Source organism: Tripterygium wilfordii, chromosome 6 (assembly GCF_013401445.1).
Source record: "Tripterygium wilfordii isolate XIE 37 chromosome 6, ASM1340144v1, whole genome shotgun sequence".
NCBI lineage: Eukaryota > Viridiplantae > Streptophyta > Magnoliopsida > Celastrales > Celastraceae > Tripterygium > Tripterygium wilfordii.
The window spans coordinates 3,793,839-3,808,562 of NC_052237.1; the positions used below are offsets into that span (position 1 = coordinate 3,793,839).

General features: G+C 37.7%; 2 protein-coding genes across 2 annotated transcripts; one reads left to right on the forward strand and one right to left on the reverse strand.

Moving 5' to 3' along the window:
* The first annotated feature begins 481 nt into the window (after positions 1 to 481).
* LOC120000168 (nuclear pore complex protein NUP54-like) lies at positions 482 to 4,223 on the forward strand. Its single transcript, XM_038848092.1, has 9 exons — positions 482 to 1,041; positions 1,179 to 1,232; positions 1,453 to 1,512; positions 1,680 to 1,790; positions 2,734 to 2,799; positions 2,900 to 2,986; positions 3,270 to 3,371; positions 3,454 to 3,600; positions 3,870 to 4,223. Exons 1-9 carry the CDS (start codon positions 685 to 687, stop codon positions 3,984 to 3,986), a joined length of 1,101 nt encoding a protein of 366 aa, XP_038704020.1. The 5' UTR covers positions 482 to 684; the 3' UTR covers positions 3,987 to 4,223.
* Positions 4,224 to 4,439: 216 nt separating this feature from the next.
* Positions 4,440 to 13,950, reverse strand: LOC120000167 (mannosyl-oligosaccharide glucosidase GCS1). Its single transcript, XM_038848091.1, has 22 exons — positions 13,654 to 13,950; positions 13,472 to 13,545; positions 12,715 to 12,966; positions 11,605 to 11,779; positions 11,278 to 11,364; positions 11,107 to 11,175; positions 10,878 to 10,974; positions 10,576 to 10,658; positions 9,798 to 9,905; positions 8,787 to 8,908; positions 8,558 to 8,665; positions 8,379 to 8,452; positions 8,042 to 8,167; positions 7,139 to 7,206; positions 6,615 to 6,764; positions 6,481 to 6,531; positions 6,234 to 6,290; positions 5,480 to 5,623; positions 5,251 to 5,342; positions 5,021 to 5,130; positions 4,870 to 4,933; positions 4,440 to 4,779 (listed from the first exon to the last, which is right to left on the reverse strand). Exons 1-22 carry the CDS (start codon positions 13,948 to 13,950, stop codon positions 4,641 to 4,643), a joined length of 2,547 nt encoding a protein of 848 aa, XP_038704019.1. The 3' UTR covers positions 4,440 to 4,640.
* Between the last annotated feature and the right edge of the window lie 774 nt (positions 13,951 to 14,724).

The window sequence follows — 14,724 nt, forward strand, 5'->3', positions numbered from 1 at the left end:
AGGAGACGACCCTAAGCGATGCGACAATCCACGACCACCACTTAATCTATCAATCACAAATCCACGAGCAATCAATTCACATGTCACTAATACGGGTGTCGTCACAACAGATTAAATTGATGTTATCCTACAACAGATGCAACAACAAATTCATTAACATATGCAAACTCTCTCCCAAAGGCTTGACATGCTCCATCCATCACCCTTATAATAAGAGGTTACTCCACAATCGACAAACAACAACCAAGAAGTTTCGCTAAACTCTAATACTAGGGAATCTAGCTCTCGAAACCTGATATCCAAAAGTATTCTAATGGGTATTGATTTGGTATTTTCCCAACCAATAAATTGACATATATTTGTTGTGCCAACTACCCATCAAATTAAAGTAAAACAATAAACCATGGGCCATGGCCATCAAAATATGGATCATTTCAAATGCTCTTACTTCTTAGCTGTCAAAAAAAAAAAAAAAAAAAAAAATAGAGGCCCCAAGTTTCCAGTTTCCACCATTCCTCATCACGCGCTTGGCACATTCATTCAAATTTGGGCTAGTGAGAGCTGCCGCCTGCCAAACACTGTAAATACCCAAAAACCAGAGAGTGGCGCCTTCTGCTTAACAAGGTTTTGAAAGTTATTATTTTGATACGGATCTTATTTTGACTTTCTCATCTGTTTTTCGCAATGTTCGGCGCTCAATCTACCGCTTCGCCCTTCGGGACTCCGTCGGCGACACCGGCTTTTGGGACTCCGTCGTCTACGCCGGCTTTCGGCACTCCGTCTTCGACCCCAGGCTTTGGAACACCATCGACGCCGGCTTTCGCTACCGGTTTCGGGTCGTCTCTATTTTCTACGCCATTCGCGTCACAAACGCCGCAGCAACAGCAGCAGACACCGCTGTTTCAGCAGCCGTCCACTGGTTTCGGATTCCAGACATCATTTGCCGCGCCGCAAACGACGCCGTTCCCCAATGCGCAATTGACCACTCAGATGGCACCTGTGGCGCCCCTACCTTTCTCTCTCGCCGATCGCGACATTCAAGTGTGTTTCCTGGCTCTTGTTTCTTTTTGTCGTGTTAAACTTAAATCCTACACTAATTCTTCTTTTTGCTTAATTTTGATTTCTAATTTTTGGATTTATTTTATTTTATTTGTATTTTGGTAACCGACCGATGCTAGGCAATTGTTGATGCGTACAAGGATGAGCCTGGAAACCCTAAGTATGCCTTTAAGGTACGTTTTACCGATCTCTGACTTTGGCAGTGCCACCATTCAGGCAGTAAAAGAAAACAAGTGAACATTTTATTTTAATAAAAAAAACGAGGCTTTTTTTTATTTTTTTATGTTGTTTTTGTTTCTGTGGGAATTAACCAGTGAAACATGTAGGATTCAGAATCATATAGAACTGAACATGTTGGACTATTGGAGGTTAAATGGTGTGTTGATATTGCAGTATTTGTTGTTCAGCGTCACTGAGCCGCAGTATAGGGTGAAGCCTGCTGGTGTATCAGACGTGAGTTTACTAGTTTTGCTCTTTCTTTGTTTGCTGAGTATAGTTCTTTCTTCTACTCTGTGAATTTTTGGTTAAAGCATCCTTTACTATCATCTTGAAGTTTTTTTTTAATGCATCTTGAAGTTTTTTAATTGGACTAATTATGGAGAATAGCTTGCCTTTTCTAGATCATGTGGGCAGAGGCTACGGCAAAACTGGAAGGTATGGATAGTACTGACCGGGAACGTCTTTGGCCGCAGCTTGTTCAGGGTTTCAAGGATCTCTCACAGCGCCTGAAGGTAGTTTTTCTGAACTGTAGTTCATCAATATCGATTTTGAAATCCTGGAGGTAGAAATTTGAGGGTCGTTAGTGATTTACTTATCACAGAAGATAGGAAGTTACAGATACCCATTTGATTTTCCGCTTAAAATGGTAATGGTTGACATGCACTGAGAGGATTTGTGGATTGAGAAAAGGATCTTCTAAATCTTGATATGGCATATCTAGGAACCAATTTGCCATAGCTTTTTGCCATTTGGAAATGCAAATTGAAGGTACTGCCTGGGGTGTAAATACCAAAAATTTGAGAGGAAATCTGGAACTCTTAAAGAAGTAAGAGTGTATTTAATATGTTGAAGGGAGAGATACAAAGAAACTGAAGGGGCAAAACAATGTTCTCTTATTCTCAATGTGGCATTAACTTCAGGAGCTGCATTTTTTTCTCTTAACAAATTGTGGAAGGAATGCTGTTGCATTTCAGTTGTGTCAGGGGATGTAATGTTGCCCAGCTGAGTTGGTATCATTTTAATTATTTTTTTTCTTCTGTAGTTCATGGGTTAAGAATATGACATCCTGTAATGTGTTCCATTTTCCACTTAAGACCACAATATAAAGAGAATTAGCTGAAATTTACAAAGCAGATGAGAAGTGCATTGGCACTTTTAGTTTGTCATGATTTAAAAATTTTCCACAACATATGGCTGAAGAATTTCATCCGATGGTTGCAGTCCCATCTATGATTGATGGGACGATATTGGCAGTGCTGGTTGAAGTTTATAGTAGAGGAAGCAAATTTCTCGAGAACATGATGGTGTGGTCACTGTACTGATATCATTTATATGGGCAAGCGTCACTAAAAAATAGTCAAGGCTGCATCTTGCTAGGAATACAAAATATTGCCTTCCTGTCACTATTTGTAATAGTGGCCTGTGGCAATTGGACTCTTTTATTTTGTAATGCAGATCCAAGATGAAGTCATTCTTTCAGATGCTGAGAGGTTGAGAACGACACAAAGCAATGTGAAAATGGTACTTCTGTCACCTTATTGTCTTAGTAGTTATTTGTCATTTGCTTAAACAAAGAGTTGTTTTTTCTTAATTTGCGTTTGGTACACAACATTCTTTGCAGCTCCAAAGGCATTTTCAGGCAGAGACTCTTCCTTGGATTGAGAGATTGAGACAAAAGGAGCAAAGTCTTCAGAGACGCTTATTAAGGGTGAGAATAGTCTTATCCTCTCAATAAGAAGTTGTAAACTAGGGGATATGTTTCATCTGTGGAAAACGAAGTTCTTATTATGCTTGAGACTTTTTACGTTCTTTCTTCCCTTTTGCTTGTTGACCTGTGATCTCCTACTTTGAGGTAGCTACTCATAATCTACTAGAGATGCTAATTGACCAGTGTCTAATTGCCATTGTTGGGTGGGTCTGTTACAATTATCCTGAGATTTCCAATAAGCTAATTTACTTATATTTCTGTTTGTCTTGTTTTATCCCCAAAGGTTATGAGAATAGTTGAGGCACTAGAGAATAAAGGTTGCAGGTTGCCCTTAATGAAAAGGGAAGCAGAGGTTGCTGAGAAGTTAGCTGCAATAACCAGACAGGTAAAAGTCCCATATTCTCTTCTTTAGTCTTTGTGACTAGCACATAATCTATGAATTCAACTAACAAGCAGAATTATCACAGCTGAAAGGATCTGGAGCAGAACTTTCAAGGAGAGTTCAGAACCTGCTCACTGTATCTCGTGTACAAGCAACTGCTATTGGTGGTGGTTCTGTTTATCTTCCAGGGTCTACTAAAATTCATGAACAATCTCTTGCTGATATGCAGGAGGTAAGCATATACAAATTTAAAGTTTGATCCCTGTTTTTATAAGGTGGTGATAATTTCTTTCACGACGCATATTGTATCTTTCTCCTTTCTTTACCAGGGGAACGTGTAAAACATTAACTGTAGTGTAGCATTTGGTTCAGAAAATAGCCATTTATATCTTTCAAATTGAACTGATGGTTCATGTAAAGATGATTTTTTTCTACCAGCAGCAATTGCAATCTGGTATACCATGTTCATGTTAGGTAACAAGCATCTTTGCTCCTGTTCAGGTCTTACAACAACAAACTGAGGCGATTGCTAGGCTTGGCACTGTGTTGAAGCGTGATATTAGGGATATGGAAATTATAATGGCTGAGGACACACAAATGACACAGGATTTGAGCTAGGGAGGTAAGCTAGTATGTAGAACTTTTGTCATTTGATTTATATAGTAATGAATTTAATTACTGACTAGAATGGCTCGAGTCTCAACCTTGTGAAGTTTTAGCAATGAACAGTATAGTGTCAGTTTCAGCTTTCACATTTTGCTTGAATGTAACTATATAGTCAATTGGATCAACGTTCATATTCAAATTTTAATGCCAACTGGCAATGATATGCCAGACTTTATCGAGGTTTGAATAGATTTTCCCCATAAAATTGTACATGTTGAAAAATCTGCTATCTAAAGAGAGAAAATTGTCCATTAGTTTTCTCGGATCTTCCGTCACTCAATTGAGAGAACGACAGAGATGGTATGAATTCATTTCTTGGATGACTGTCTAGCAATAGCAACTGGAACCGTTTTTGTTGGGCAGCTATTGCAGACATCCAAAACCAAAAGGAGGGGGGGTTATTTGTAATTTGGTATTGCTCAACGACCACAATATGGTGGTCCTACCCTTTCTGGATCTTCAGCAACAGATATGAGTAATGGTCCTAGACACGACTTAAAAATGCCTCGTCAACTGGAACCATTACAGTTACATGCTGAAAATGAATGTCAAATGGTTGTATGAACTAAGTACGTACTTTTGAACCGATGTTTGACAGGGTCTAACCTAATTGTAAACTTCCGCCATGATTAGCAGCACAAGTGATGTCCAACCTGTAAACAGGCGTGTGCCTTTCCCCTTACCCTTCTTCTGATCATACTGTTCCCATAAAAACCCTGTTTGGCGATAGTTACGGACCACATTTCTGCAGCAATGGAGCAAAAATATTTGAGTCAAATGGTGAGTTCTATAAGGAGACGAGTAATCATTACTTGGTTGGAATGCTTGCAAATACCTAATCAAGTTATTCCTCAGGTCATTGTAGATGACCTTGGCCCTCTCTCTATGTGGTCCATCTTCTGCAAGATTTAGTCCATAATATCATAACTTAGCAAGCAACAAAGACTAATAAGACACTAAAGCAAGATTATGATTATGGCTTATACCTCTGGAGTAATGGTGGAGTGCAGAGAGTATCATGTAATTCATGTTCATCCAAATTGGGCCTCTCCAGTACGGTGGGTCGTGCTCTGTATTGCGTTTCATGTATAAAGTACTGCAGTGAACAAAGATAGTTGTGCTTAATTAAAGTTTATTCAATATGATTAACATGATCTCCACTTATCTTAGGGAACTTTGAAAAATAAGAAATGAGTATAAAAAGATTCAGAATCACCTTGTTTTGGCTAGAGAACGTAGGCCATAATCAGTCCACAAGATGCTTCTATTGGATATGAGGTCAAGCTGCTTTTCCAGAATCCATGATTCCTAAACATATTGGTGAGAGAGAATGATAAGGCAACAAAGAAAGAAACATACCAAATCATGTACGATGGTGGCACAGACAAGCACATCAGCAAATAGATTAATGGTGTTTCCACAATTAGAAGCTCCATGCAACTTACAGAAGGGATGATCCTTCCCATAAATGGGAAAAGGCTGACATAACCGACATGAGGAACCAGCCTCAATTCTGACATTTCTAAGACTTCCCGAACTAGCTCTTGAGGTGCATAATTGTTCCCCACTTCCATTTCTTTTAAACGAACCTACAATAATAAAACAAATGCTTAACGTTGGTAAATATCACTATGCAAAAAAAGCTACATATTTATTTTCATTATCTATTTCAGGGGAGAAAAGGCCGCAGATCCAATTTGAACTTATCATTACAAACTTATACTGCTTGCAACCCAACACAATTGCAATCCATGACTTGTTTAACAGATAAGCAACGGGGAACGCTGAAGGGGAACACACACACACAACATATTGATGCAGCTGATAGAAGCATGGAGGACCACAAAGGACACATCAATCTCCAAAAGCATAAGTGACTTTTGAAGTCACGGAATCCATCTACAAGTCACTCTACACACTCCATTCACCCTATATGAGACACGAAGTCTTAATCACTTTTCCTTTTTATAGTTAAACAATGGGGAGTGAGGAAGGGAAACAAGAATAGAAATATTCATTAAGGTTTAAACAGATGTGTAAACCATAAAACATTAAAATTTGATGAACAACAACAATAATACTAATAATAATAATATTTGCCACTGACTACTCCGTGCATCATTGACAGATCATGCTGAGCATGTATCAAATATATATCGATGCACCGTTTCCTGAAAAACAAATGACATAAGAGCATACCTTTTCTGTATGATTTCCAAAATCAAAATAAGCTCCATATCCATGATCCAAGTGCATCTGGTGAAACATGAAGCGTGGATGCAATGTAAAAAATTAAATTATAATATTTTATATAGCTTGTGATTTAGTGTATGACTAGAAAATAGAGACAACATATCGGTAGCATATCTCCATTGTCAAGGTAACACATACAAATAACCAGAAAGGTATGGGAAACAATAATGGTAGCTACGTAAGGAGTAAGAACCTGATTCAGAATTTCAAAATCTGAGAGCAGCTTAACTGTTAAACCATACTCCTGCATCATTCCAATTTTATGGCATTTTTAGCAAGTACATGATTGATGGCAAAATCTCCAGATACTTGTTCCCATTATTATACCTTTCCAGCTTTGTTTTCCTTCTCAAACAACTCTGCAATTGAATGAATGCAATCTGCAGCAAGAAGCATCCAGCACCTAAGATCCAAATGACGTTCATCTTCGCTTGGGTGTGAAGCACGAGGATAATCATCCAACCCAGAGGACAGCGTCTGAAGGTGCCACAAACAGGTAAGCTAAATACCAGTGTCTTCTCAGCACATATATATATATATATATATATATATTTATTGAGTAGGCTTAACATTCATAACAAGCTAATAATGGTTAGGAAAGAGTGAAAACTAGGTTTTTAGATATTTAGATACTAAAATAATTCCTTCCAGAACTGCCAAGAAGCATTGCCCAATATGTATCCAGCAGATGATGCATCCCTATACTGCTAACAATGCATATAATATCCTCAGCCCCACATTATATGGAATCATCCAGAAATAGCTTTTACTCAAAAGTCCTCAAATAATTCAAATGGAAATTTGTACTTCAAAAAAGTTGTCAATAAATATAAGATACCACAAAATAGAACCTTAGGATTTAGTTCACGAGTTGTCATGTTGTCTCTACCGTGCCAAAAGTAGCTGCCCATCTGCTTCCCTGCATTCATGAAGATAATTCAAGAATTAAATAGGAATAAAGCAATCTCAGCAATTTAGCCGCTCAAAATATCCTGAATCCCTTTAAAACAATATATCAAATACCCCGCATCTCTGTAACCAGCAAATAAAGAGACATTATCAGTCATTGATAATTTTGAGTCACTTTCCTCATCATTCGAGCCCTTATCCCAAAAGTATAAGGTCAACTACACGAGTCTCTAAGAAAATCATCGGGAATCCACCACGTATATTCGTGCTGACATTCATTTCTATCGAGGAACATACTTTCATTGACTCTTATTGAATCCATATCTTTTCTTACTACTTCAAGCCATGTCTTTTTAGGTCTTCCTTTTCCTTCCTACTCTCTCCTATATAAATTATCTCGATTCTCCACACCACTATCTCTACGTTGAACATGCCTATACCATCTTAAACAATTTTCTTGCAATTTATCTTCAATTGGTGCTACTCCTATCTTAGATCAAATAATCTTATTTTTTATCCTATCTTTGCTCGTATGGCCACAAATCCAACGAATACTTCGCATTTCCACTACATGCAAATTTTAGGATAGATGTTGTTGCTTAATAGCCCAACACTCAAAACTACACATCATCTCCGGTAGTATGACTGACCTATAGACATACACCTTTATTGGATTTCTACAAGACAGTCACGATTCAATCCCCTGCTTAAGGGCTTCTGTACTGACAATTTTATTCCTATTGTGAAAGTCACAACTATCGGAAACTAAATAAGTTGAGAAGATGTATTTCAACATATGGTCATGCTAAACTTTATGGGCATATTAACATGCATCTAGATCTTACCTGACTGGGTAATATTGAACCAGTGAAACCATCCTTCAAGGCGAACAAAAGCCCGGTCTAGGAAGGATATTATGTCTTTGCTTTCATCAGCAGTAAACTTGTTTTTTTTCAAGCCATCAACTAATTCTGGAGGAAGAGAAGTGTCTCGTTACAGACATAAGCATATACAGAATACAGAGAAACAGAATATCCCATCATATAAGCACCTAGGATTTATTCTCCAATAGATGAAAAGAAATCTTTCTCCTCAGTAGAGGAGGACTGGAGGAGCATGTAGAAACAATACCATGCAATAATAAGTTTGTAATCTGAACAAGTTTTCTAGGGATAATCTTACCATGCAGAACTAAAAACAAAGTTGGTGGATTTCCATTTGTAGGGTGCTGAACAACAAATTCCTCTGGAACTTTACTGCAATCACCAGAAGAGACCTGTTACTTCCCTCCAACAAAATATCTCGGTCAAAATTTTGAACCATATATTTACATCATGTACTGACCAATGCACCCATGTTACCTTAAAGCTTCAGCACCCAATATTTGCTCTCGGGGAATCCATCCATCAATATTCATTAAATCTAACCAGTGACCAACAATATCCAAGCATATACGAATATCCCAACGCCTGTTAGCAATGTTATAGGTAATCATATCTCAAGTTAAAAATTGCATTGATATTCTCTCAAAGATACAGGCAATGAGGAATTTGACTCTAGAGGAAAATGGATGAATTATAGACAACTAACCAGATCAACAGTTGATGAAAACCTTCGTCCCAAAGAAATCCCCTTGGAAAGAAGGGGCGACTTGGAACAGCCGTGTAAAGCTCAGCAGGCCAATACAAAATGAAATTATCATGAGTTTTAACCTGCACAAATTGATGGTGCACCATATGGCTTTATCAGATGAACAAATTGATGAAAACTAGAAATTAGTACAAAGATTAGCCATCTTGCCAGCAAAGAGTGAAAAAAAAAAATTAACATCAAGAAAAACTGTGCCATTGCACAGTGACTATGCATACCTGCAGGAGCAAATATGCTAACATGAGTCAAGGGAAGATAACAAGCACCTAGCATTTGACGATTTTTATCATCATCACCTACAATCTGCAATCTCTCTATTTTATAGTTTTTTCCCTCCCTCTCTTGATATTTAATTAATTAATCCCCCTTCCCTTATAGACCTCAGAACAACAAAAAGAACAATTAATGGGTAAGCGGAAATAAATGATTAATCACTAATTATACAAAATGTAACTCGAAGCTTCTTTGAAGACTCATTACTTTTGTCTATCCATCCTTGCTCCAAAAAGAGAGTTGGAAATGAATTAAAGGATTCTACTCCATTGGACATCAGTGCGTACTTATCTGGCACCAAAAAAAACTAAACCTTAATCCAAATATCCATTTATCTGGCTCCAACACAAAATAACCTTAAACCCCACCTCCACTCTAACAACTTCCTGTCATATAAAGTATAAGAGTTCATGGTTCCCAAAATATTATGGTCACGTCTCAAAGCGTAACTAAGCCATTCAACCAAGAACCACAGATTAACTATGTAACCAACTTAGCAGCTGGAGACAAGTGCACATGCATTGTATCGCTAAACATGTAGCATTGGTTGATATATCATGCAACGAATTGTATGCTTCTTTAGAAAATCTAGTATCTCATGCGATCATACCAAAATAAGTATAAAACAATCATATTTCACCCAAAACAGATTAAAAAACAATAGAGTATGTTTCTTACATTGGACTTTCCGGGTTGTGAAATTTTTGATTGCCCATAGAAGTAGCCAATACCGCCCAGCATGTTTCCAATAGCAGCCTTACCGACAATCATGGAATCAGAATCACTCTGAACAGACAATATAATGCTCTCAGAATTCTTAGTTTTGAACAGACTAAAGCTCTAAATGCACAGAACTATATTTCAAGTTGAAAGAGGATTCGATTCCTAGTGGAAAACAATAGCTTCTACATATGCAGTATGTCCTATTACTTTCCCTCTGTTAAAGTTTACCTTGTGGAAAATTAATGTGTCATTGCAATCACATCGTAGAGTTTATATCTCACATTCAGTAGCTATTTTCAAGGGGGACTTTTAAAGTGTTAATCAGCAAATTAGTCAAGAATTACACTGAAAAAGAGGAACTTTTAAAGAAATTGATTTCACTATTTTCAAGGATTCCTTTTCCATATCGATAATTCACACTATGATAACACACATGGTAATGTGGAGATGAAAGAAAATCCATACTAGTTATCCCACCACAGCTAGAGGGGCATTTGACTGATAAGATTCTATAAAAGGATGTGCGGGAGACATTATACAACAAGAAAACAAGACTCGTCCAACTTTTGATCTGCTTCATTTTTACATTCATCATCCCAAGATATCACTCCATATTGCTACGAGCATGGTTCAGATCATTTCTGATATATAAGTTCATCAAGGTGCCTATGTGAGAGATATCTATAGGCACCAACATGTACAAATGCCAATATGATAGATAAACAACAAATACCTTGTCAGCCAAATTAAAGCAGTCTTCAAATTTTCTGTCAAATTCCCTCTGCTTCTCCTCAAGTTGATTCGTTAGCATTACACCTAAAAATCATGTAGTAAAACTAAGAAAACGTCAGGAAAGGAAAACACAGGACTTCAATGCTTAGATGTCAATCCATAATCATTAAGTCAAGGAAAAAGATGTCATATGCATGCAAACATGAGAATATTCTGACTGCCGGCAGGTAAGAAGGCAAAAATGTGGTTTATATAAAAGCTAACCAAACAAAACTAATCAGATGAAATCACAATAAAAGAAACCTGTAAGGCTGTTTACACGGTCTCCAACTCTTGGCTCTTTGTTGTTAGTTCCAGAAACAAAAGCAATATCTGTTCTAAATCGAATCCTACCAGAAATCTGCATGAGAACATACAAATACCAGGAATGAAAATATGAACGACTACAATCATAGATGGGAGAATCACAATCTTGATTAGTGAAGCTCTTACATTTTAAGATAAGCAGCACCATGGCTACATGAACACATACCTGAAAAACTAATATGTTTGGAGAATCATCGGACGAATCAGATAGCAGAAGCCGACCAAACTTCCTCACCTGGTAACATGCATAGATACAAACTGAAGAGTTAAACTTTTTGAGGCAATACAAAGGGAAAACGGTATTGAAAGCAGAGCTGGAAATGGAGATCTAGCGCACTTGAGCCCCAAGATTTTGCTGGACAAGATCTGATAGATTGTGAATATGAGGGGTCTTGAAACCTGAATAGTGGACCTCCAAGTCATCCTGCACCAAGGAAAACACTAGAACTTAGGTCCATATAACATATGACAATGAAAGGGAAGACAAGAACTCAAAATACTTGTGGCATAAATTGACAACTATCAATAAGTGCAGCCAAAGAGAGAATGCACTACTTGTCTTATTATCATCATAACTATTTTGATTTTATAAGTCATCAGATAAACTGAACACAAATGAAAACTCTTGGATTGTTTCCATGGAGACTTGTTGTCCATGCATTACCATTGATTTTAAATGTAGCTGCCAGCCACCAATTTCTGCTCGTGAACCAGTTGCCAGGAGAGAATTATCATGACTGTCTATGATCTCACTGCCCACACTTAGAGCATTTCCATCTTCATCCGCCAAATAGAAAAAAAGATGTGTCGTACTCGATAAATCTTCATCCATTGTAGACCTGAGAATTGACCATGAAAGCGGCATAGACATTTCTAAGTGCATTTATTGGACAACTACAAATTTCAAATGGAATACACCAATTCAGCTCTATAAATAAAGCAAAGTCATCATCAGTAGATCCTGTCAAAGACATTAAGAAAAAAAAAATTGAAAAGACTAATGGAATCCTTAAAAAGATGTGAAGCTCATATCTTTCAAGAAACTAGACAAAAGTTATTCAACTGACAGTCTTGATACCTAAACTTCAAGAGGATCTCTCTTAGAAGAAATTGTGGGGACTTTAAGGCTAGCTACATACCTTAGGATGTGCACCATTCACGAATGAAAAGTAAAAACGAGCTACAATAAAGAAAGAGATTGTAAACATTGAAACTCATTTGATCTATTTCCGATTGACAACTAATTGTATGATCCCTTTACATTATCCTACTGACTTGCAGCTAATATATTCGAACGTACAGAACTGATAACCAGACCTAGTAAATAACAGCTGCTTGTAATTGACAAGCAAGCAGGTAACTTAGTAATGATACATAGCACTAGGTATCTCCTTAAACAGTCCAATCCTCATGCTTAACAATTACACAAATTCACACAGCCCCAAGATATTTACCAAGAATATACACATGTCACATGTTATTAATAAGGGATATAAATCAAGAAAGAATTGGCATCACATTCTACAACAGTCAAGTGAAGTGAGATTTTCCATGAGTCGGATCAATACAGAATAATAATATGCACTCGTCAGTACTCCCAACAGGTCCATCATTAGTTTGAGTCAGGTTCAGTTTATACATTTTTATTAAAGGAATCTGTTTCTAAATAAGCGTATCATTGTTAAAGCTACATTCGTATTTCTAAAATTTTAACAAGTTTAAAAGGATTAATTGCACCAAAGCGAATGTGACAAAAGCAGGTCAGCAAATTTACTTCTCACTTTGCATGTCGATTCGAAGGGCCCAATCTCCCCCATAGCCGCTACCCTCCCTCTTGGATTTCAAGAAACTTGTCCTCAACATCATCTCTTGGTCAACAAGTACCTGGTGTCCAAAATCACGTCCATTATGGTGTGTCCAACCATATTTTCTCAGCTCATCCGAGTCTTGGCAAACATGCCGCATGAAGTATCGCCCATCCTTTTTACCAATCCACATCAAACCAGCAACCAAAGATTGAGGAGTTCTGCCAGCAATTACAATCAATCACCACAGTATAGTTGTACTCATAATATCAGAGGCAATATAGATGATCAAACAAAAATATGAATGACAACACAGCACAATCATAGTGGCATACAGTAAAAAATTCATAAAAGTAAAAAACAATTATACCGCTATCCTAGAGTTTCGGAGTTTACATGAGTGGAAATTAATTCAAGCCAATCACGTGGATTCTTTAATACCTTTTGATACCCCACCTCAGATGCAACAAAGAATGCCTATTCTTTGGTATCCTTGTTGAAATAATAATTATTTAAGATATGTCTCAGGCTAGCTTCCCCATTCTGGTTTATAATTTTTTTTCTTGCTCTGCAAGTGCTTTAATCGTCAGAAAAATAACGCTCAATTTTAGTCCCAAGTTGCTCACGGCAAACAGTGCCAAAGTAGGTTTGGGAATCACAAAAACGAACGTGATCAACTTCTACTAATCAACAACTATTGCAAACAACGCAATTTATGAATCATACCTTGCACGAATTCCAAGATAAACATGAGGACGATAAGTTCCCCAGTACAAGCTCTCCCTATGATCCCCTTGAAACTGCAAAAACCAATTCTCTGTCTCTTCAAAACAAAATCCACCGATATATAGACACACAGACCACATTCAGTACAATCTGAATAAACAACAGAAGCAAGGCTTACTTACCATGGCAAGGTTCATCACTTTCGGAGCTGGAAATGGCGTAACAACCCTAGGCCGATCGGCTACTTCGACGGGGTTTATGAGAGTGCGAATCACATAGACGATGATCAAGAACGCAAGAATGCCAAGACCGAGCATGAATTTGACGTTAACATTGAATATTCGAATCAAACTTTGATCTCTAGTTCCATCTCTTCTTCGTTTCAGGTTAGGTTTCTTGTGACCGGTAGAATCGTCTTCGCCGGGATCTGTGGATGGCTTGATTCTACCTCGTGCACTTCTTCTACCTCTTCCGGCCATTTTCACGTCAGGAATAATGCAAAATGATGTAACAGTAGCATCGATCGGGGAAAATTCGATTCTGCGCGGCAATCTTTCGGAGGGTCACTTCACTGGAGGCTGATCCTGAACTGCGCAAGGCAACAGAAATTGGAACTTGAAACTGATGATGGAGAGAGACGGAGTCTTAGCCGGGTCAATGTCGGGCCTGGGCTTGGTCTTGGGCCCTTTTTAAATTACTTAACACCTTTTAGCTGTAACCCCGAGGCCCAACTCCCCTAAATGTCCATTAGGACGCTCATTGGGATTGGGCTCGTTCTATTGAAAATAATCTAACCAAACACAGGCATATATTAGTATAGGACAATGTTAGAGACCCCAAAAATTTGACCCCCAAATCTATGTGGTATTAAAATAGTCATTAATTAAAAACACACATATAGGGTCCACTTCACATCCAACACTCCACTCCATATTAAATGGGGGTCTTTTGGGATCACTTTTTGAGGGTCTCAAGCATTATCCATTAGTATATTACGAATATGTAACAACCGCAGCTTATGGATCATTCATTATATTAAAGAACCAAGTAAGCAAATGTTGAAAGCTACCAAAGCTCTGATGATCAGGATTCGAATTCCCTCTCTCCGTTTAAAAAAAAGAGCTACCAAAGCTCTTATTGGTCATGCAGATCATAGAGTGATATTGGCAACTTTGGAAATAATCGAAGAATTCGAATCTTGAAATTGAAAAACAGAAAAATACCAAATGGGTTTTCCCTCCTAGCTTGAAACT